This window comes from Siniperca chuatsi, linkage group LG8, assembly GCF_020085105.1.
Source record: "Siniperca chuatsi isolate FFG_IHB_CAS linkage group LG8, ASM2008510v1, whole genome shotgun sequence".
NCBI lineage: Eukaryota > Metazoa > Chordata > Actinopteri > Centrarchiformes > Sinipercidae > Siniperca > Siniperca chuatsi.
The window spans coordinates 1,439,968-1,464,165 of NC_058049.1; the positions used below are offsets into that span (position 1 = coordinate 1,439,968).

The 24,198-nt window shown below is 39.5% G+C and overlaps 2 protein-coding genes across 2 annotated transcripts; one reads left to right on the top strand and one right to left on the bottom strand.

Moving 5' to 3' along the window:
- Window positions 1–885: 885 nt before the first annotated feature.
- tmem216 (transmembrane protein 216) lies at window positions 886–7,313 on the top strand. Its single transcript, XM_044206028.1, has 6 exons — window positions 886–1,012; window positions 2,501–2,514; window positions 2,638–2,731; window positions 4,271–4,363; window positions 5,840–6,041; window positions 6,186–7,313. Exons 1-6 carry the CDS (start codon window positions 1,003–1,005, stop codon window positions 6,199–6,201), a joined length of 429 nt encoding a protein of 142 aa, XP_044061963.1. The 5' UTR covers window positions 886–1,002; the 3' UTR covers window positions 6,202–7,313.
- On the bottom strand, window positions 3,804–14,899 carry LOC122880684 (transmembrane emp24 domain-containing protein 9-like). Its single transcript, XM_044206027.1, has 6 exons — window positions 14,715–14,899; window positions 9,213–9,313; window positions 8,990–9,115; window positions 8,689–8,835; window positions 6,816–6,931; window positions 3,804–6,217 (listed from the first exon to the last, which is right to left on the bottom strand). The coding sequence occupies exons 1-6, from the start codon at window positions 14,869–14,871 to the stop codon at window positions 6,214–6,216; spliced, it is 651 nt and encodes a 216-aa protein (XP_044061962.1). The 5' UTR covers window positions 14,872–14,899; the 3' UTR covers window positions 3,804–6,213.
- Window positions 14,900–24,198: the final 9,299 nt, after the last annotated feature.

The following is a 24,198-nucleotide window of genomic DNA, read 5'->3' on the forward strand; positions in this document are numbered from 1 at the left end:
TAAACACTATAAAACAGGTCAGAAAATAAATTAAGTATCAGGTCGGTATAAGTATAAGATAAACTAAGTGTCGAGTACCAAGTGGGTTTACTGGTTGATGATGAAGTACAGTATAAAATACAGTGTCACCAAATATGTAATAAGTAATAGTAAGCGGAGGTGCTGTCAAGAGTAATAGAGGTATATGATATCGATACAATAAATAAGAAAAACTAACATGGGAAAACTAATATTGCACGGGAGTAGTACACAGAATATTGCACAATTATTCAAGTATTGCAGAGATGTTAATGATCAATGTCCAGTTCAGTGACTTTGGGTCATACAGACTGACACTTAGAGGGAGGAGTTAAAGAGTCTGATGGCCACAGGCAGGAATGACTTCCTGTGGCGCTCTGTGGTGCATTGTGGGGGGATGAGTCTTCCGCTGAAGGTGCTCCTTTGCTTGACCAGCACGTCATGGAGCGGGTGGGAGACGCTGTCCAAGATGGCGTGTAGTTTGGCCAGCATCCTCCTCTCTGACACCACCGCCAGAGAGTCCAGCTCCACCCCCACAATGTCACCGGCCTCACGGGTCAGTTTGTTGAGCCTGTTGGCGTCCGCTACCCTCAGCCTGCTGCCCCAGCATGCAACAGCATACAGGACAGCACCGGCCGCCACAGACTCATAAAACATCTTCAGCATCGTCCGGCAGATGTTGAAGGACCTCAGCCTCCTCAGGAAACAGAGGCGGCTCTGGCCCTTCCTGTAAACAGCTTGATCTATCAATGATTATAATCCAATAGTATAACTGGATTATAATCATTATATAAATAAGTGTATTTTGATGCTAACACTTTTGTACTTTTACTTAAATAACATTTTGACACTGTGGTATCACTAAATTATCTGAGCAGCAGCAGCAGTAGTATCACATGCAGCCTGTAGGGGGCAGCAGGTCCAGATCGGTTTAAAACCGAAGACGGGGCACTTCCTGCCAAGCTGTTGCCATGGCAATCGGACATGGCGCCTGGTAAGTCACGCATTCGCTGTGCCAAACAAACATTTAGATATTTAACACAGTTTGTATATGAGCGTATTTGCCGCCGTGATGGTTCGCAGTAAACTGTGCGAATAGAAACATCTGGAGAGGAAAAAGTCCGGTTGCGAGGTCGGAATCTCCGCCGGCATCCAATGAAGTTAGCCGATGTTAGCTTGAAATTCAGGCAATTTAACGTTAACTGTTAGCGTTATCGGACATGGATACGTGTAGCTATTTAACATCATAACGTTACAGCCAAAAGTTCATGGGACACCGAAACTTTAACCAGATACTACACTGTTACAAATAGCTACTAACAAAGCTATCTTAGCTACAACACGCTGCTGATTTTACTAACGCTACATGTACAAACTCGTTAAGTACTGTACTTTAGTACAGTTTTGCCATACTTATACTTTACGTGAGTATTTCCATTTTCTGCTGCTTTATACTTCTACTCCACTACATTTATTTGACACTTATAGACATAAAAAAACATGATATGATGCAGTACTATACTACTAATCTAGTACACAAAGTATCTAAAACTGGCTCCACATTGAAGAACTACAACATTAAAATGCTCTTACATGTATTTGTTAGTGATAAAAACACAATAGTATAATATTCTGTAATAATATAACAAGGTAAAAGGAGCCATTCAGCATCATATGTTTACTTTTGATACATTAAGTACATTTTGCTGATAATACTTATGTACTTTTACTTATGTAACATTTTGAATTCAGGACCTCTACGTGTAACGGAGTAGTTTTAGACTGTGGTATTTCTACTTTTACTTAAGTAAAGGATCTGAATACTTCTGCCACTGAAACGTATTGATGAGTTTCACTCATTGCAGTGTAAAATGCAAACAAACTGCATTTTCACGTGCAAATACCCATTTTACCAATTCCACGGTTTTTAATAAAAGGGAGGAAGGAGACAAAACTTAAATCAATCAGTTTCACATTAATCATGTCAGAGTTGGGCGACACTGACTGGATAATCTGAGCAGCGTTGAGTGATAATGACAACATCAAAAAAACAATTTTTGACTAAATACTTCAATATTTTATATTTTTATTTTAATGTTAGTGCTTTCAGACGATCTTAACAACCAAGTAAATATTGACAATCCTTGCAGCTCATCAGCTCCTTTATTTCATAAACTAACTTTCATCAATTAATACTGATGTTTTCCAAATATGCAATTTACTATAAAAGATACTTGGGTAGAGATAATTTTTTTCCCTCACCCTGCACACTATCTTAATGACATTTTATTTGTTTGACTTTAACTTTTGGTTTTAAATAAAACTCGAAAAGAAAATAATTGGTAATATGGACAATTGGGTGAAATGATGCCTTTATATAGTGATGCATTGGGAGAAAAAATATTGATATAATGAAGTATCAACCTGTTTTATTTTAGATCAGTGTGCCTCTAACAGCTGTGTTTTCTCTTTTTCTCTGCAGGGAGCCAACAGATCGTATCCTTCACTTGAAACTGATGCAGAGCTGCAGCACACAGCTGGTCTATGTGTGTGTGTGTGTGTGTGTGTGTGTGTGTGTGTGATATGTTCCTCTGTTGTCCTTGACTCAGTCCTCTTCAGCTTTCGTCCACTCCGCTGCAGGTCCTCCTCTACCTGAACAGCTGGTACTTTGCTGCCTTCTACCTGGCAGAGATTCTGATGTTCATCTATAAAGGTGTGTAAGAAGCTGTACTACCTTCACATGTCACCACATTATTAGTGATAAAGTTAATGAAGCTTTCTTTAAAGCTACTGCGCGGAGATAGTTCATCGTTTCGAAGCATTTTGTACAGTCTGTGTGGTGACATCTGCTGGATGAACCTTGATATTACATTTGTCTAGGAGGATTGAATGCCGCAAATCACGATGAACTCAAAGTCAAAATATTACGTGAATATTTTGTTTAATAAATGTGGTAAAAGCGGGCCATGTTTAAACAGAATCTATGATTCTGCTTTTGAATATTTTGAGTGGAAGGTCCTGTACTTAAAACTGGCATAATGCTGCTCGTGTGTGACGTCACAAAGCCTTGTTCATGGTGGTCATGTGAATTTTGGCGCAATATTTCTGCTCTATAAAGTCGAAAAACTGTATCGAGTCTTCTGCTTCAAGAGTATCATCACTACTCATTATAACTCCAGCATCCGCAAACGTCCAGAGATTTTATTTCTAGCGGTCTGAAATCCAACACTTGAGAGCTGGCGACTTCATGATCAAGTTAGTGTGTGTTAGTATTTTTTTCTGATTTTCGGATTGCACCATTTCAGGAAACTTTTCAGTCAAACTCCACATTTTGAACTGTACTTGCAGGCAATCCATGCTCCCACTCCGCTGTCACAGTTCTTTCTCTGTCTGAAGTCCTTTGTCTGCACATGCTCACATGGAAACAGCTGATTAGAAACCTGGTTACTCTTATACAAGACCAAGAAATCAGCTTTTTCCCCAGGAGAAATCTGGCTGAAAGCAGGTTTCTGGTTTAGATGACGTTTAAGAAATCCGGTTTCTGCAGAAAGCTGACTGTCACCAGCTTACTGAAGTGCGTGTATAAATAACAAGTCTACTGTATTTGTCTTTAGACACTTATGTCACTGGGAGTGTTGAGTAAGAAGATGTGATGGAGATTATTGTGCAAAACATGACTGAAATCTATTTGGCCAGAAACTGGTTAAAAACTGGTTGAAGTTCTTGTTGGTTCCTGTTAAATCAATAAAAGTTATGTACGTGTCAACGAAATGAAGCTTCAAGCATTAGGAAAGATTTCGGTTTTTATTCATTAAAATCAATAATCAAGAGCAACATGCTGGAAAACAAAGTGCATACCACGTACTGAGAGTACATTCATACAAATCTTAGGCACATTAGACTCAGTAAAGTGTATACAGCACATAATAATTGAAATTATATATCATTGTAAAAATACAAAACCGAGCCCTCATGCAGGTCAACGAACCTTCATTTAAAAAACATCTAAGACGACGTCACAGGGTCCAAATAATTGAACATTTTATTCCCTCAAAAATCAAACTTTTCTGCTTTGGTGGCCAGAAAAACTAAATTCCAGGCAGCTGAAGGCCGGAGGTCAAAGGTCACACTGTTGGTGCTCTAACGAGTAGAAAGGGAGATGATTACAGCCGATCATTTCCAGACAGACAGAAGCAATGGAAAGGACTTCCTACGTCTTTAATGTTAAACTTGTTCTGTTTCTTGTGAGCAGGGCTTGTACTCCCCTACCCGGCAGATAATCTGGTTCTGGACGTGGTGCTGCTGCTGCTCTTCCTCGGTCTGGAGACTCTCAGGATCTTTTACGGTGAGAGTGAAACACCAAACCGAAATATTCTGACCGGCAGAAAACACAACATAGACGCCCACCTCTCTTCTGCCTGATCAGTAACTGAACTGCATTACATGAGGATACACGTTATTAGCACCCTTCCTGTTTGGTTCTTTACTGCCACCATGTGGACAATAGCTGCAAGTTATTTTTAATTGTCCAGTACATGAAAATAAGCAGCAGTGTCTGAACTCACTCAGCCAATCTGCATATACGATGTTCTACGATTATTAAATTGAATTCCTGATGAACAAACTGCACCAGTGCTTGAATTGGGCCGATTGTCACCTGTACAGGGTGCCAGTTTTCTGTCCAACTGAGCACCGATACTTTTATTCTAATAAAGGTCAGTACTCGTGATGTACAGCAGTCATTGTGCAGAAGGCCCGAGGTAAAAACGTGCAGCTGTGTGGTTTTGTTCAGTCAGAAAGCTGCTAGATAATAGTCAGGGGTCTATTTGAATGGACCCTCCTGATCAGAGGCTGCGTGGCTTTAACGAGCCGAGCTGTGACCAGGAATAGAAACGACTTCAGCGACACAAACGTTTAGACGCCATTTAACCGACTCGTCGGTGGGTGATCAAGAGAGACGCCAGACTGAAACTTACCGTTTATCTGCTAATTGTTGGCTGTTATTCAGTGTAGTTATGTTGTATATATGTGACGTGTGTGAGCCACGGTGCTAACAGCGAGCAGCAGAGTGACAGTTAGCTCATGTGAACGGCTCCAATGACGGTCGATCTGTTGTAAAGGGCTGTAAGAGCTGTGATGTCTGCACAAAATCCTCCATCTATAACTTAGAAAAATTGGAAAGAGCACAGCAGGTATTGGGGCTAATGTTTGATAATTTGTGCGTATTACTCAGTATTAGTATTTAGTTTTATAAATTAGTGATTAGTAAGTACTCTCAAATGAACACAGGTGATGCCCCTAAATGCTACATGGTTGTGCTGTTCTGGCTGCTGGTTTTTAGTCCTGGTACCTTTTTTACTCCAATTCAAGCACTGAATTGTTTTAGAGAATCAATGCTGCATTTAAGGTTGAAGGATCACATGAAACCCTGTCAGATCCTGCGATGTGACTCCTAAAATATCTTGTGATCAGGCTGATATACAAAAAAAGCTGGTGGTCGTCTTTCTTTTCTGGCTGAAAATAAAGCTCCAAATGATGGATGTTAGCTGGGAGAGTAAATGGCCTCAGACTACACCACACTAAGCTGGCTAAATGTAGAAATGTGCGTCCACTCTGTTGTGTTTGTGAAGATCTCCGCCCAGACAACAGGGAAACAGCCAACATGTGTGATGTCTGAAGTGTGAACGGAGACAAATATAAAAATCCCTATTCATAAAGACTGATCAGCAGCAGCTTCTGGAGGGAAACGAGCCCCGACTAACATGGCAGCTGCGGTCATGTGACCTCAGCGTTGACCTCAGTGTGGTGTGTCGTCGTTCAGGTTGGAAGGGGAATCTGTGTGAGCGCTCTCTGGCCTCGTGTGCGTCGCTCTTCATCCTGGTTCCCTGTGCGGCGCTGGCTGTTTACTACCTGCTGCTGCAGACCTTCGTCCTGCGGCTGGAGTTCCTCCTCAGCGCCGTCCTGCTCTGCTTCTACAGCCTCGAGTTCCTGCTCGGACTCCTCTCCGTATCCGCCTTCTCCAGGTGACCTAATCCTGCAGGCTCTGGTCCTCGACTGTCTGATGTGTGGGGGGTTCCTCAATTCAATAAAAATATTTATTTCTGCTTCTACATCAGGAATTATTCAAGTTCATACTTTGTTTGTCCCTCTTTATGTTTTTCTTGCAGGTCCAAAGTGTACTGAAGAAGACATACTTCACCTGAAACACAGAGCAGCACACGGATCAACAGTGGATGTCAAATGTACAGAGACTTTCTTCAGATGCCACGTTGTAAATAAAACATTGTCTATTTTCCTATTAAAATGTAAATCTGTTCGACACTGAATATTATCTACTGTTGGTTTTATACAAACTGTTTGTACTAAGATCCATCCACTTATCTGGGTCCAGGCTGCGTTCATTTAAGTAATTCTATCATTAGGAATGATTGTTATATACTGCTGGGAAGTTCTGAAAAATATCTGATATAATAATGAATAATTTGAGTCCATACCGTCCCTGCTGGTTTCCATCTTACTTTCATACTCAGGCCAAATACCTGATGACACTGAACTGCTTTTGACGTGGCATTAAGAAGCTCTTTAAAATGTATTAAATGTAACTTTGTGAGCCATAATAATATCGAGGTACAGGACAGTCTGTGGAAACACGAAACCATCCTACTGAGGCGGTAAAGAACATCAATACAGACAAAAAAAGACGTTAAGATTGATCCTACAGGAAACGTAATGTTGATGGTTTTAATTGTAAGTAATAAAAGTCAAACACAGTCAAACGGGAGAGCAGGACATCTTACCAGGACTTGGTGCACCAGGTGATGATGGCGATCACGTAGAGAGAGCGGACGACGGGCCACCAGAAGATCCACATGTTGGTGTTGTGGCTGACCTCGCGGAAATGTTTCTCCCTGAACTGGGAAGCAACAGACAGCACAACGTCAACACGAGCACCGCGTCCTGTCAATTCAGCCGATCGCGCTTCCTTCTGTCCTCGCCGGCTCTGCAACTTTAACTGTTTTAAACAGTTTTAAACTGGGTTTACTGGTTTTTCTTCTTCGCTTGTCTTATTTTCCGCAGTATTCCAAGTGCATCCTTACTCACTCAAAGAAGGAAGAGGTCCAAATATTTGTCCCATACAGCCACGATTTATGGTCTTATAATGTCCAGCCTTTGTCTGAAAAGGACACCCACTGCACCGGTAGCCTCACACAGTCCAATTATTCATTTTATTTATTTATTTTGTCTTTATTAAGTCTGTTCTCTTCTTTGTGTAATAAACACATGTTGACTACCTAGCGGCATTGTTTCTCTTCAATCACAGTTTGGTGATGCCACAATAAATCTATAATCATCATCATCGACATCAGGCATTTTTATTTACTGCTGTTTCTAAACTGTTTATACACATTATAGTCACTCTGCCATTTGTTTATTTATTTTTAACGGGGGGGGTGTCACTCGTGTCACTTTGATCATGAAGGTGACACTACGCTATAGAGTATATAGTCTATAATATAGTATATAGTATCTGAGTATTTATAGTATACAGTTTAGACAATATTATAGATCCCAGCGCCACAGGTTCATCAATACACAGCTGCTGATATTTCAACAAACCCCAATCAGATAAAGGATCAATGAGTCAGGCAGACTAGCCTAACATATTCAGCTGGACACCCCCCCCCCCCCAAATCGCCTACTGATTACAGTACAGTGTCAAATCTGCATCTAAATATGTATATATACATGAGTCATGAGTAATTGCACTGTGTTCAAAATGACTGGAGTGAGAGAGGAAGTGCCATTGAGTAAATAAAATTCCTCCATCCTCATCTCTCTCCCTCCCTCTCACGTTCATTTCCTTTGGGAGGAGCGAAGACGCGAGGAAGAGATGCTAGTGAAGGAAGCGAGGAGCCGCTTTAGCTAAATGGAAAGCCGCCCCTGAGGGACGCCTGAGTCACCAGGACCGTGCCCAGGCTTTTGCATATTCTCGCTCATGTGTGTCAATGGAACGGTGAGGTCACAGGGAGCAGAGGTGAAGAAGGTGCAGGACTTTAAGTACTTAGGGTCAACGCTTCAGAGCGACGGAGACTGTGGGAAAGAGGTGAAGAGGCGAGTGCGAGCAGGTTGGAGCGGGTGGAGAAAAGTGTCAGGTGTGTTGTGTGATAAAAGAGTCTCAGCGAGAATGAAAGGAAAGGTGTTGGAGACGGTGGTGAGACCAGCGATGTTGGACAGCTTAGAGACAGCGGCGCTGAAGAAAAGACAAGAGGCAGAGCTGGAGGCAGCAGAGCTTAAGATGCTGAGGTCCTCTTTGGGAGAGACGAGGACGGACAGGATCAGGAACGAGGACATCAGAGGGACAGCTCATGTTAGATGTTTCGGAGATAAAGTCAGAGAGGCCAGATCGAGGTGGTTTGGACGTGTTCAGAGGAGAGACTGTGAATATATTGGTAGAAGGATGCTGAGGCTGGAGCTGCCAGGCAGGAGGTCTAGAGGAAGACCAAAGAGGAGGTTTATGGATGTAGTGAGAGAGGACATGAAGCTAACTGGTGTGAGTGAAGAGGACGCAGAGGACAGGGTTAGATGGAGGCACATGATTCGCTGTGGCGACCCCTGAAAGGGAGCAGCCGAAAGGGAAAGAAGAAGCTAATATTTTGTTTTACTACTGACCCTCTGGTAGTCCTGCTGTCTCTGGATCTCTTGGACCTGCTCGGCCAGCTGCCGGACTCTCAGCTGCAGCTCCGACAGTTGCTCTTTGGCAGCGATCTCAGTGTAGTTCTTTGTGCGTTCGCCCACTCTGATGTCCAGGTGAACTGTCTGAACACCAGGACGCAACAGGAAGTTCGTTAGGAAGGAAATGTATCTTTCAGCTGCAGTCCTGAGAGGTTTGCAACACGACATTTAATAAATAACTGCGTAAAAGTACAACTAAAAAAGCAGCCAGGGTGAACAGAAATATGTGTCTTCTCACCAACATCCCTCCAGCAGACAGGGGACGCTGTGAGGAGCTTGACTGCAGGCAGATTTGGTATCTTCCTGGTTTCGGTGATGTGAATTTGAATCTTCCCTCTGAGCCGTATCGCTGAGATAGAACCAGCTGCAGGGAACACAGAGAGACACTGAGAGGACAGCTTAACCGGCTCTGTGCTAACTGCTCAGCTCAACTCAAAACGTTAACGCTATCCAGGACAAACCTTGTCATCAGGATCTTTGACTACAACTGATATCCCGAGGTCCGGAGGGGCCGGCAGGTGCTCGTCCCTCTGGTTATCACGCAGCTGACTCCAAAAGTTAGCTGCAGAGAAAGAGACGAAAACAGAATGTGTCAAACACATCACCACACACTCACTGTCATGACACTGTATGCTGTTGCATGCTGGGGCAGCAGGCTGAGGGCAGCAGGCTGAGGGTAGCAGGCTGAGGGTAGCGGACGCCAACAGACTCAACAAACTGATCCGTAAGGCCGGCGGCATTGTGGGGGTGGAGCTGGACTCTCTGGCGGTGGTGTCAGAGAGGAGGATGCTGGGTAAACTACACGCCATCTTGGACAGCGTCTCCCACCCGCTCCATGACGCGCTGGTCAAACAAAGGAGCGCCTTCAGCGGAAGACTCATCCCCCCACAATGCACCACAGAGCGCCACAGGAAGTCATTCCTGCCTGTGGCCATCAGACTCTTTAACTCCTCCCTCTAAGTGTCAGTCTGTATGACCCGAAGTCACTAAACTGGACATTGATCATTAACATCTCTGCAATACTTGAATAATTGTGCAATATCCTGATTTAATACTCCTGTGCAGTATACTTAAATTCCCTATTTATTGATATTGATATTCATTCATTACTGCTGTGTAATATCCTCCGTCTCATTATAACCTTAATAAGCTACACTTAACTTGACAGTTCATGCACTATTACTTTATACCACATTATTATCATCAACCGGTAAACCCACTTTGTACTTTGGTACTGAATCTATCTGACCTGTATTATAGTGTATTATATATTTTTTGCTTAGTGCTTCCTTTCCTGTGTGCACTGACGTAAAGGCGAGCTGCTGTAACGAAAGAGTTTCCCCTCGAGGATCAATAAAGTATTTCTGATTCTGATTCTGATAATATTAGCGTGACATATTGGGTAGAACTATTCCCACTCAGATAAGGTAACGATACATTGCACACCTCTGATATTTATCATCTCACTGTCACCATATTACGGGTTTCTTTTTCTAATATTGTAATTTGTCATTTTACATCATCCCTATGAAGAAAGTACTGAGTCAGATTTAGGGCTGGGCGATATATCGATATAAAAAAATATATCGATATAGTTCAAATACACAGCTGCTGCTTTCAGCAAACCCCCCTCCTAAAGGATCGAGTCAGGCAGACTAGGCTAACATATTCAGACACCCCCACTCTTACAGTACAGTGTCAAACATCTAAATATGAGGATGAGTCATGAGTAATTGCACTGTGTTCAAAATGACTGGAGTGAGAGAGGAAGTGCCATTGAGTAAATAAAATTCCTCCATCCTCATCTCCCTCCCTCCTCTCACGTTCATTTCCTTTGGGAGGAGCGAAGACGCGAGGAAGAGATGCTAGTGAAGGAAGCGAGGAGCCGCTTTAGCTAAATGGAAAGCCGCCCCTGAGGGACGCCTGAGTCACCAGGACCGTGCCCAGGCTTTTGCATATTCTCGCTCATGTGTGTCAATGGAACGGTGAGGTCACAGGAGCAGAGGTGAAGAAGGTGCAGGACTTTAAGTACTTAGGGTCAACGCTTCAGAGCGACGGAGACTGTGGGAAAGAGGTGAAGAGGCGAAAGTGAGCAGGTTGGAGCGGGTGGAGAAAAGTGTCAGGTGCGTTGCAAAAGAGTCTCAGCGAGAATGAAAGGAAAGGTGTTGGAGACGGTGGTGAGACCAGCGATGTTGGACAGCTTAGAGACAGCGGCGCTGAAGGAAAGACAAGAGGCAGAGCTGGAGGCAGCAGAGCTTAAGATGCTGAGGTTCTCTTTGCGAGTGACGAGGACGGACAGGATCAGGAGCGAGGACATCAGAGGGACAGCTCGTGTTAGATGTTTCGGAGATAAAGTCAGAGAGGCCAGATCGAGGTGGTTTGGACGTGTTCAGAGGAGAGACTGTGAATATATTGGTAGAAGGATGCTGAGGCTGGAGCTGCCAGGCAGGAGGTCTAGAGGAAGACCAAAGAGGAGGTTTATGGATGTAGTGAGAGAGGACATGAAGTTAACTGGTGTGAGTGAAGATAAACGCAGAGGACAGGGTTAGATGGAGGCACATGATTCGCTGTCTGAAAGGGAGCAGCCTAAAGGGAAAGAAGAAGCTAAATTTTGTTTTACTACTGACCCTCTGGTAGTCCTGCTGTCTCTGGATCTCTTGGACCTGCTCGGCCAGCTGCAGAAGCCTCAGCTGCAGCTCCGCCATTGCTCTTTGGCAGCAACCTGAAAAAGCTCCAGCCCCTCGAAACAAAGCTCACTGCAAACTTCATTTTCCGAAGGAAATGTGCCTTATGAAAAGAAAAGTGTCAAGTGGTGTACTATAACTAAAGCGGTGTACCTATCACATTGCTAAAGATATGGTCCTCGTTGCAACCTGGAACAAGTCGGATTCCAAAAGCTACTGAAAACTATGGACGGTGAGATATGAAGCTCCCAGTCGCAACTACTTTGCTGAGATAGAAGCACTGCCACAAATGTACACTGAAATCAGACAGAGCCTTGCTGACCGGCTCGCGTTAACGCTATGACAAACCTTGTTTCAGGCTTTGACCAGCGATATGTGGTCGAGCAGGACGTGCTGAGCCTTACATGAGCGTGACAGTTCACTTCATTCAAGACTGGGAGATGAAAACAGCGTGTCTGCAAACAAGTTATTTCCCAGGATCACACCGGTGAGCACATAGCTGAGGCCCTGCAGGGCGCAATTGCAAGCTGGAAACTCCAAGAAAAGTATCTGGTTGCTATAACAACCGACAACGGGAGCAACATCGTCAAAGCGGTTGAGCTGAACGAGGCTGAGGATGCAGTGCTTCGGTCACACATTGCACTTGGCTATTGGTGAGTGCAATGTTGTAAGGAGTATTCAGATATTTTACTTTAATCAAAAACATATTAAAATGTTAGTTTTTCCTTATTTTCCTTTCCTTCCTGTCCTATTGTTATACAGTATTTTTTTTTTTTTTACATTTTATTGTTATTTGAACAGCTGAGCATTTAATTATGAACCAGGTGAAAAAACCTGTTTACTATTTATTCATTTGATTTTGCAACTGTTCACTGAAATGGCTGGTTTCAATAAAACTACTTGTGACATCATATTTGGCTTTGACTTTGACTGAACATTTGCTCTCACTTTGCGGAAAAAATATCGTGATATATATCGTATATCGATATTCAGCCTAAATATATCGGGATATGACTTTTTGTCCATATCGCCCAGCCCTAGTCAGATTCCTCCCAGAATGATTCGTTCCTGTTTTTTTCCAGCTGAGAAACTAAACTCAGGCCCACTGTGTCTCAGGCAGAGATGGAAATATTAATTCACTCGTTTATCTCGTCCCGTCTCGACCGTTGTAACGCCCTCTTCACCTGCCTCAGCAGAACATCCCTGCATCCAAAATGCTGCTGCAGAGCTCTAGACCAGGTCCTCCAAAACGGCGTCTTGTGACACCGATCTTGATTTTTCATTTCTTCATCAAATTCAGAATCCAATTCAAGGCTCTTGTGATCACTTACTGAGCTCTGCAGGGTCAGACAGCTGCAGACATTAGAGATCTGCTGCAGCCCAGTATCACCAGCAGGTCTCTGAGGTCCTCTGATCAGGGTCTGCTGGCAGGCCCTCGATCTAGGCTTAAAACTAACGAGACTTTGCGGTTGTGGCTCCTAAACCCGCTTGTTTAGACTCGCCTTTCTGTAATTTTCTATTTACTCTTATTTTATTTCTAGTTCGTGGTGTTTTATTATTATAAGTCTGCATTTCTGTCCGTTGCCTCATTTCTTTCGTGAAGCACTTCGTCACGTCCTGCTCTTAAAAGGCGTTGTATGAATAAAGTTATTACTTAATAAAGTTATCCCAGAATGGTTTCGAAAATACTTGTAGCTGAAAATGAGACTTCCTCTTTCACTTCCCGTCACCATGCAGTCCAGTGTGAAGGACATTAACAGTGCAAACAGGTGATTTGACACGATTAAAGAAACTGTGATTCAACGATGCCATGAGTGGATGGACCCAAAAATAAAGAAATTAAACACATCAAATCTGTCGCACTTAAAACTGTTAAAAATGGCTGCCACCTTTTAAGTGACTAATCTCAAAAAATGTTGATTTTAGTTCCAAACTCACTCACGTGTGAGTTCAAATTTGTAAATGTAAAGAGGCGATTTACTGAAGGTGTATAAATTTGAGTATTTTTGACGTTTTACCTTTGCTAATAGTGGGCTATTTTAGATATCATGGTTATTAATGTTTTCATGTAAAGCTGAAACAATTAGTTGATTAATCAATTAGTCGATCAACAGAAAATTAATCTCCAACAACACTGATCAATCAATTTAAGAACATTTTGTGGTTCCAGCTTCTCCAATGTGAGGATCTGCTGCCTTTCTGTTTTACAGAACTGTAAACTGAGCTATCGTAGAAAAGGTTTCAGTCGTAGTCATCTGGACACTGTTTTCAGAATCAAGTCTATTGTTGAGTTGTTTTCCCTGATCCTTTCACGAAGCATCTGGGTCAGGTGAAACCTCAGGTGAAACCTGACCCAGATGCTTAGGCCCCGTTCACACCGCAAGTCTTAATGCTCAATTCTGATTTTTTGCTCAGATCTGATTTTTTGTTTGGCTGTTCACATTACCTTTTAAAATGTGGCCTATATCTGATTCCAGTGTGAACTGCCTGAGGTTTCAAACTAACCTGCATGCACAAAAGAACAATAACAATGACATCAGACGCAGCACGCTGTTGCACTAAAGTTCGTTTTTTTCAAAAACGGAGCAGTTACGGCAGGATCCTTCTAGTTGAGCTTGAATCGAAGTATCGTGTACTAATTAGGTCTAACACCTCACTCTCCCTCCACTGACTCGCTCCATCGCTGTTCTCCATATCTAGCCAAGTCTTTAATGTTACTGTCTGTGTCTGTCGTGTCTGGGGCTAACTCGCCGGCGCATAATTGTGACAAATGTCGACGTAGATTGACGTAAAAGTCGCATCAAATCCGATCAAAAAATCAGATCTGGGTCTGATTCAGGACCACACATGTATGTGGTCTAAATCTGATTTGAAAAAAATCTGATCTGGGCGAGATTTGAGTGTTCACACTACCTCTGAAGAAGTCTGACCTGGTCACTTGACCCCAAAAAACGGATTTGGGCCACTTTTGCCTGCAGTGTGAACGGGGCCATAGATGACAGAACACTCCTGGACGAATGAGGGACTACACCGTGTAAACTGAGCTGTGACATTAATTAATCAAAAAAAAAAAAAAAAATCAACATATTAAACAATAATAAAATGAATCATTTGTTTGCGGTGAATAAAGGTAATGCTGTTGTACATCTGGCTTCATGAGAGAAGTTCTCTAACAACACTGTGTTGTTGCTCAGCTGTTCTTTGCGGAAGTCATAACAGGTTAGCTAGTTAGCTAAACTCGGTGTGCTAGCAGGAAGCGTTATCCCGTTAGAAACTCACCGATAATCATCGTCTCGTCCGGCATTTCCTCTATGAAACATTTCGTCTCGGTCTCTCCGATGTGAAAGTACAAAGAGGAGACGACGCTGGAGAAAACTTCTAGAAGTAAAACTGTCAAAACACACGACTTCATCCTCCTGACAGACGCCATCTTCATGCTGCTACTGAGTCTGCGCGGCGGAGTCAGAGAACGCTGGGTGTTGTAGTTCTTACAGCTGTGATGTTTTTGATGCACTGTACCGCGGTCTGTGCCTGTGGACTTGGATATGAAAACACAATGACCTTTTCTCATTTTCAACTCTGTCGTTGATTTCAGTTTTGAAAACATACAAACATAAATATAATACATGAAATACGCCAAAACATATGCAGACACCCTGTTCTCTGTCCACACATGAACGTGTACTGGGAGTGTTTATCAGGTTTGTTTTAGGCCCCTAAATCTTACAGGAATAGTTCAACATTTTGGAAAATACGCTTATTTGCTTTCCTTGTGAGAGTTAGATGAGAAGATTGATATCGCTGTTCTGTGTGTCTGCTTATTACAGAGCTGGAGTCAGGTTAGCTTAGCTTAGCATAAAGAAGCAGGGGGAAACAGCTAGCCCGACTCGGCCCAAAGCTCAGAAATCCACCTATCAGCACCTCTAAAGTTCACCGATTATCATGTTGTGTTTCTGTTTGTTTAAAAACAGCAAGTAAAAACTACAGTTTGGGGTTTTAGGAGGAGTTACATGCTTGAACAGTTTGTCCATCTGCCCAGAACTAGCCAACTATGCGGTGTTATTTGTCATGAAATAGTTCCAGCACCACCAACTGTGGTTTTTAGTTGTGCTAGCAGCGTGGCTTCATGGATGGCAGTGTTGGTCGGTCCACCACTTTGGTCCAGACTCTTACATTTTATATAAAACATTCATGGTGTCCAGAGGATGGATCCAGACTGTCCTCACCAGAAAAACGTCCATGCAGGTCGTCTGTGCAAGCAGCTTGTTACGACCCATGTTTATGTTTATTGTAGGATGCGACCTCTAGTGGTCGTGGTAATCATGACGGGAGAGAACCAGGAAGTCAGGTGACGTAGTATAACGAGCTAGAAAGTCTACTTGTGAGTGGATGGACGGCACAAACAAACAACGGGCTTTCACCCAGGAGACCGGGTTCATGTCCCGTGTGAAACCAAACATTGACTTATTAAAGTTATGTACGTCACTTAACTTGCGTGACTTACGTAACGTACTTATTTGAACCCAAACCCTGATCTTTTCCGAAGCCTAACCAAGTAGTTTTGTTGCCTGAACCTAACCGAACTGCGACCGTTTCACAACGTTAACCACGTGTTTAACGTCACGTTTGCGTAACGTATGCTTGCAGCCCGTCCCCAACTGCCACCGGTAGGGCCGCTAATTTAGGAAACGCTCCTGGAACAAACGACCTGTGTGGTCGTTTGGGTTGGACGACTTGTTGGATGAATCCACTGACTTTTCCTTTAGCGCCACCATGAGGTTGACATTTGTGACTTTGAGTGAAATATCTCAAGAAATATTGCCACGAAATTTAGTCCACACATTCACGTTCCCCTCAGGATGAACTGTATTTACTTTGGTGATACCTTAACTTTTCATTCTAGCGCCATCATCAGGTCAAAATTGTAATTTGTCCAATACTTTGGTTTCTGACTAAACATCTGAAAAACTACATTACATTACGTTCATGTGACAAAGTCTAAGGAGCTGGTTGTGGATCTACGGAGGGCCAAGGCACCAGCGACCCCGGTTTCCATCCAGGGGGTCAGTGTGGACATTGTGGAGGACTACAAGTACCTGGGAGTACGCTTGGACAATAAACTGGACTGGACCAAGAACACTCAGGCTGTTTACAGGAAGGGCCAGAGCCGCCTCTGTTTCCTGAGGAGGCTGAGGTCCTTCAACATCTGCCGGACGATGCTGAAGATGTTTTATGAGTCTGTGGCGGCCGGTGCTGTCCTGTATGCTGTTGCATGCTGGGGCAGCAGGCTGAGGGTAGCGGACGCCAACAGGCTCAACAAACTGATCCGTAAGGCCGGTGGCGTTGTGGGGGTGGAGCTGGACTCTCTGGCGGTGGTGTCAGAGAGGAGGATGCTGGGTAAACTACACGCCATCTTGGACAGCGTCTCCCACCCGCTCCATGACGTGCTGGTCAAACAAAGGAGCGCCTTCAGCGGAAGACTCATCCCCCCACAATGCACCACAGAGCGCCACAGGAAGTCACTCCTGGGCACTGGACATTGATCATTAACATCTCTGCAATATTTGAGATAATTGTGCAATATTCTGTGTAATACTCCCGTGCAATATTTAGTTTTCCCATGTTAGTTTTTCCTATTTATTGTTATTGATATTATATACCTCTATTACTCTTGACAGTACATGCACCTCTGCTTATTACTTATATTATTACATTGTATTATTATACTGTACTATCATCATCAACCAGTAAACCCACTTGGTACTTCACACTTAGTTTATCTTATACTTATACCCACCTGGTACTTCATTTATTTTCTGACCTGTATTTATAGTGTATCATATTGTTTTCTAGTACTTTCTCCTGTGTGCACTGACGTAAAGACGAGCCGCTGTAACAAAGAGTTTCCCTTCGGGGATCAATAAAGTATTTCTGATTCTGATTCCGATTCTAATTTAATTTATTTAGCTGACGCTTTTATCCAAAGCAACTTACAAAAAGTGCATTTCAGCCATGTGGAAACAGTATGTTAGCATTTAGCTCAAAGCACCACTGTACAGCCTCACAGAGCTGCTAGCATGTCTGTAGACTCTTAGTCTTCTTCCATTTCTCTTTAGCATTAAACTAACAGGATAAAACATGTTAATCTTAATCAGGGAGCTTTAGAGGTGTTGGAAGGTGTATTTTTGAACTTTGGACAGAGCCTGGTCAGCTGTTTCCCTCTGCCTTCCAGTCTTTATGCTAAGCTAGGCTAACCAAGTCCTGACTGTCTACTTCCCAAAATGTTTCTTTAAAAACAAGGTGCTTCAAATGTTGTTGCCATTTCTCCCAGCTTGTGTCCTGCCTGTAAAAACGTCATACAACCACACACAGGCCGAGTTGAGTTATAGCATTTCAGATAGGCTAGTAGCTAGCCTACTTCTGTATAAAAAGCAGGGCTGAAATAATAATGATAAACATAATTCTGACACGTAACTGATTAAATTAATTAATTGGCAGTTAATAGCAACTTAAACAAAGTAACCGGATATAGTTTATCTTGTGAAAAGTGCACAGAAACTTCTGAGACTTTCCAACGAAGACAAACTCACTTCCCCAGCGCTTTGTTTTTGCATATGTTCCGTCTCTAATCTCAGATGACTAATTTAACAGTAAGCGAACAGGCAGAATGTGACTGCCGGCGTTGAAAAGAGGATAAAGAAAGTTGAATTCTGCCTCGACCATCAGCGCCGCTCCTCCTGACCTGCACATGTTTGTGCTCGCGGGGCATTTGTTCTGCTTGTCAAAGTTGCCCTCCAATTGGGTGAAGCCTGTATTAAAGAGATCAGCGTATTTGCATGTCTCCACAATGGCTGCCTCGCTCGTTTCTCTTTGTGAATATAAAGTAGACAGAACTTAAAGCTGAGAGGTTTCATTACTGAGTCTATCGCAGCCGCGCAGTTCCTGCCACACAAATTAAATTGTGCCACTTTGTTGAACACCGACCTCTGTACATAACTGCAGTTTCATCTCCACAGCGTGTCCACGGCCACCGGCCTGCGCAGGAACTTTTAACAACAGTCACAGTAGACACGATCCGATTCACATTTTTATATATTTCCTTGAGACTTGGATCTTTAAAAGGCACCTCAGATGATACTCTACCTTTCACTAATGTTTCAGGTCACATTTATCTCAATTAGAGTCAAGCTGTGCTTAAAAACACACTCTGTATTGCCGAAGTTAAACAGACTGGCTCTGTAAATAAGGTAGTGTGTCGAACTTTTGTCATTTGGGACAGCTTGAATTCTTTGATAGCTCTGATTCGTCTGCTTCCTCTTTCCAGTTTATCTTCTCTTATTTCAAAGCACTTTGAGCTTCATTTGTTAACACGGCCTGAAGTCCTCAAGACCCAAGATCTTCAAATTGTATCAACAAATAACGAAAGGATTTAGTATGCAGCGTTTAAGGAGACAGCAGTTCCAGGAAGTCCTGCGTCCCTCAAACATCAACACCAATAACAACCACAGCGGCAGGTTGATAAAGTGAAAGCTGGATATCAGGCAGTAAAGGAGTTAAAGTGGGGAGTTATATTGCTTTAATATAAACTTGTGAAAAAGTGATAAGTTACTTTACTCTGTGTTTCCCGGGCCACGTTACATCGTCAGTATTTTACACACGTGGACACAAAAAAGTACTCATTTATGTATTTCGATGAATTTTCTTAGTATTTTTTATTAGTTTCTTCTTCGAGGAAGGTGCTCACTGAGCCATGAGATAAAATGGCACCATAAAAACAGAATAAAACCACGTATCACATAACCACAGACAAAACGCAATAAATATCATCCGCCAATAAATAATGCCAAAAGTAGTCAGCTACAAGCCAAACTAAATAAGTAAAACACACACGTAAGAAAAGGAACAGCTGTGGACCGATCACATTTGATTTATTTAAAATTTGACAGCTGTGCTTGTGCACGACTCATCAGACAATATGATCATATTATTCATATTATTATCATATTATCATATTATTCTTATTATTATCATATGATCATATTATTCATATTATTATCATATTATCATATTATTCTTATTATTATCATATGATCATATTATTCTTATTATTATCATATTATTATTTCTGTGATCACAGAGTTTGTAAAAAAGTCAAGTTTAAACCCGAAATTAAACCCGACTCTTGTCTTCACATGAGACCCAGATCATTGAATTCAAGACAAAACTTGTAGCTTTTGTCCTCATATCATTATATCTGTCCTGATATTATTATATCTGTCCTGATATTATTATATCTGTCCTGATATTATTATATCTGTCCTGATATTATTATATCTGTCCTGATATTATTATATCTGTCCTCATATCATTATATCTGTCCTGATATTATTATATCTGTCCTGATATTATTATATCTGTCTGTCCTGATATTATATATATCTGTCCTGATATTATTATATCTGTCCTCATATTATTATATCTGTCCTCATATCATTATATCTGTCCTCATATTATATGATATTATTATATCTGTCCTGATATTATTATATCTGTCCTGATATTATTATATCTGTCCTGATATTATTATATCTGTCCTCATATCATTATATCTGTCCTGGTATTATTATATCTGTCCTGATATTATTATATCTGTCCTCATATTATTATATCTGTCCTCATATCATTATATCTGTCCTGATATTATTATATCTGTCCTCATATTATATATGATATATCTGTCTGATATCATTATATCTGTCCTCATATCATTATATCTGTCCTCATATTATTATATCTGTCCTCATATTATTATATCTGTCCTGATATTATTATATCTGTCCTGATATTATTATATCTGTCCTGATATTATTATATCTGTCCTCATATCATTATATCTGTCCTCATATCATTATATCTGTCCTGATATTATTATATCTGTCCTGATATTATTATATCTGTCCTCATATCATTATATCTGTCCTCATATCATTATATCTGTCCTCATATCATTATATCTGTCCTGATATTATTATATCTGTCCTGATATTATTATATCTGTCCTGATATTATTATATCTGTCCTGATATTATTATATCTGTCCTGATATTATTATATCTGTCCTCATATTATTATATCTGTCCTCATATTATTATATCTGTCCTCATATTATTATATCTGTCCTGATATCATTATATCTGTCCTCATATCATTATATCTGTCCTCATATCATTATATCTGTCCTCATATCATTATATCTGTCCTCATATCATTATATCTGTCCTCATATTATTATATCTGTCCTCATATTATTATATCTGTCCTCATATTATTATATCTGTCCTGATATTATTATATCTGTCCTGATATTATTATATCTGTCCTGATATTATTATATCTGTCCTGATATTATTATATCTGTCCTGATATTATTATATCTGTCCTGATATCATTATATCTGTCCTGATATCATTATATCTGTCCTCATATTATTATATCTGTCCTCATATTATTATATCTGTATCTGTCTCATATCATTATATCTGTCCTCATATTATTATATCTGTCCTCATATATATTATATATCATTATATCTGTCCTCATATCATTATATCTGTCCTCATATCATTATATCTGTCCTCATATTATTATATCTGTCCTCATATTATTATATCTGTCCTCATATTATTATATCTGTCCTGATATTATTATATCTGTCCTCATATCATTATATCTGTCCTCATATCATTATATCTGTCCTCATATTATTATATCTGTCCTCATATTATTATATCTGTCCTCATATTATTATATCTGTCCTCATATTATTATATCTGTCCTGATATTATTATATCTGTCCTCATATTATTATATCTGTCCTGATATTATTATATCTGTCCTGATATTATTATATCTGTCCTGATATTATTATATCTGTCCTGATATTATTATATCTGTCCTATTATTATATCATTATATATCTGTCCTGATATCATTATATCTGTCCTGATGTCCTCATATCATTATATCTGTCCTGATATTATTATATCTGTCCTGATATTATTATATCTGTCCTCATATCATTATATCTGTCCTCATATCATTATATCATATCATTATATCTGTCTCATATCATTATATCTGTCCTCATATCATTATATCTGTCCTCCTCCTCATATTATATCTGTCCTCATATTATATCTGTCCTCATATTATTATATCTGTCCTCATATTATTATATCTGTCCTCATATTATTATATCTGTCCTCATATTATTATATCTGTCCTCATTATATATCATTATATCTGTCCTCATATTATTATATCTGTCCTCATATATTATATCTGTCCTGATATTATTATATCTGTCTCATATTATTATATCTGTCCTCATATTATTATATCTGTCCTCATATTATTATATCTGTCTCATATTATTATATCTGTCCTCATATTGTCTGTCTCATATTATTATATCTGTCTCATATTATTATATCTGTCCTCATATCATTATATCTGTCCCATTATATCTGTCCTCATTATATCTGTCCTCATATTCATTATATCTGTCCTGATATATTATATTATATCTGTCCTGATATTATTATATCTGTCCTGATATTATTATATCTGTCCTCATATCATTATATCTGTCCTCATATCATTATATCTGTCCTCATATTATTATATCTGTCCTCATATTATTATATCTCATATTATTATATGATATTATATCTGTCTCTGATATTATTATATCTGTCCTCATATCATTATATATCCTCATATCATTATATCTGTCCTGATATTATTATATCTGTCCTCATATCATTATATCTGTCCTCATATCATTATATCTGTCCTCATATTATTATATCTGTCCTCATATTATTATATCTGTCCTCATATTATTATATCTGTCCTCTGATATCATTATATCATTATATCTGTCCTCATATCATTATATCTGTCCTCATATTATTATATCTGTCTCATATTATTATATCTGTCTATATATTATATCTGTCCTCATATTATTATATCTGTCCTCATATTATTATATCTGTCCTCATATTATATATATCTGTCCTCATATTATTATATCTGTCCTCATATCATTATATCTGTCTCATATCATTATATCTGTCCTCATATTATTATATCTGTCCTGATATTATATATCATTATATATTATATCTGTCCTCATATCATTATATCTGTCTCATATTATTATTATATCTGTCCTGTCCTCATATATATCTGTCTATATCTATATTATTATATCTGTCCTCATATTATTATATCTGTCCTCATATTATTATATCTGTCCTCATATTATTATATCTGTCCTCATATTATTATATCTCTCCTCATATTATTATATCTGTATCTGATATTATTATATCTGTCCTGATATATTATATCTGTCCTGATATCATTATATCTGTCCTCATTATATCTGTCCTCATATTATTATATCTGTCCTCATATTATTATATCTGTCCTCATATTATTATATCTGTCCTGATATATTATTATATCTGTCCTGATATCATTATATCTGTCTCATATTATTATATTATATATATCTGTCCTCATATTATTATATCTGTCCTCATATATATATTATATCTGTCCTCATATTATTATATCTGTCTCTCATATTATTATATCTGTCCTGATAATATTATTATATCTGTCCTCATATTATTATATCTGTCCTCATATATTATATCTGTCTGATATTATTATATCTGTCATATTATTATATCTGTCCTCATATTATTATATCTGTCCTCATATCATTATATCTGTCCTCATATCATTATATCTGTCCTCATATTATTATATCTGTCCTCATATTATATCTGTCCTCATATATATCTGTCCTCATATTATTATATCTGTCCTCATATCATTATATCTGTCTCATATCATTATATCTGTCCTATCATTATATCTGTCCTCATATTATTATATCTGTCCTCATATTATTATATCTGTCCTCATATCATTATATCTGTCCTCATATTATTATATCTGTCCTCATATTATTATATCTGTCCTCATATTATTATATCTGTCCTCATATTATTATATCTGTCCTCATATCATTATATCTGTCCTCATATTATTATATCTGTCCTCATATTATTATATCTGTCCTCATATCATTATATCTGTCCTCATATCATTATATCTGTCCTCATATTATTATATCTGTCCTCATATCATTATATCTGTCCTCATATTATTATATCTGTCCTCATATTATTATATCTGTCCTCATATCATTATATCTGTCCTCATATTATTATATCTGTCTGATATCATTATATCTGTCCTCATTATATCTGTCCTCATATTATTATATCTGTCCTCATATTATTATATCTGTCCTCATATCATTATATCTGTCCTCATATTATTATATCTGTCCTCATATTATTATATCTGTCCTCATATTATTATATCTGTCCTCATATTATTATATCTGTCCTCATTATATCTGTCTGTCTCATATTATTATATCTGTCTCTCATATTATTATTATATCTGTCTCATATTATTATATCTGTCTGATATTATTATATCTGTCCTCATATCATTATATCTGTCCTCATATATTATATCTGTCCTCATATTATATTATATCTGTCCTCATATCATTATTATATCTGTCCTCATATTATTATATCTGTATATTATTATATCTGTCCTCATATTATTATATCTGTCCTCATATTATTATATCTTATTATATCTGTCC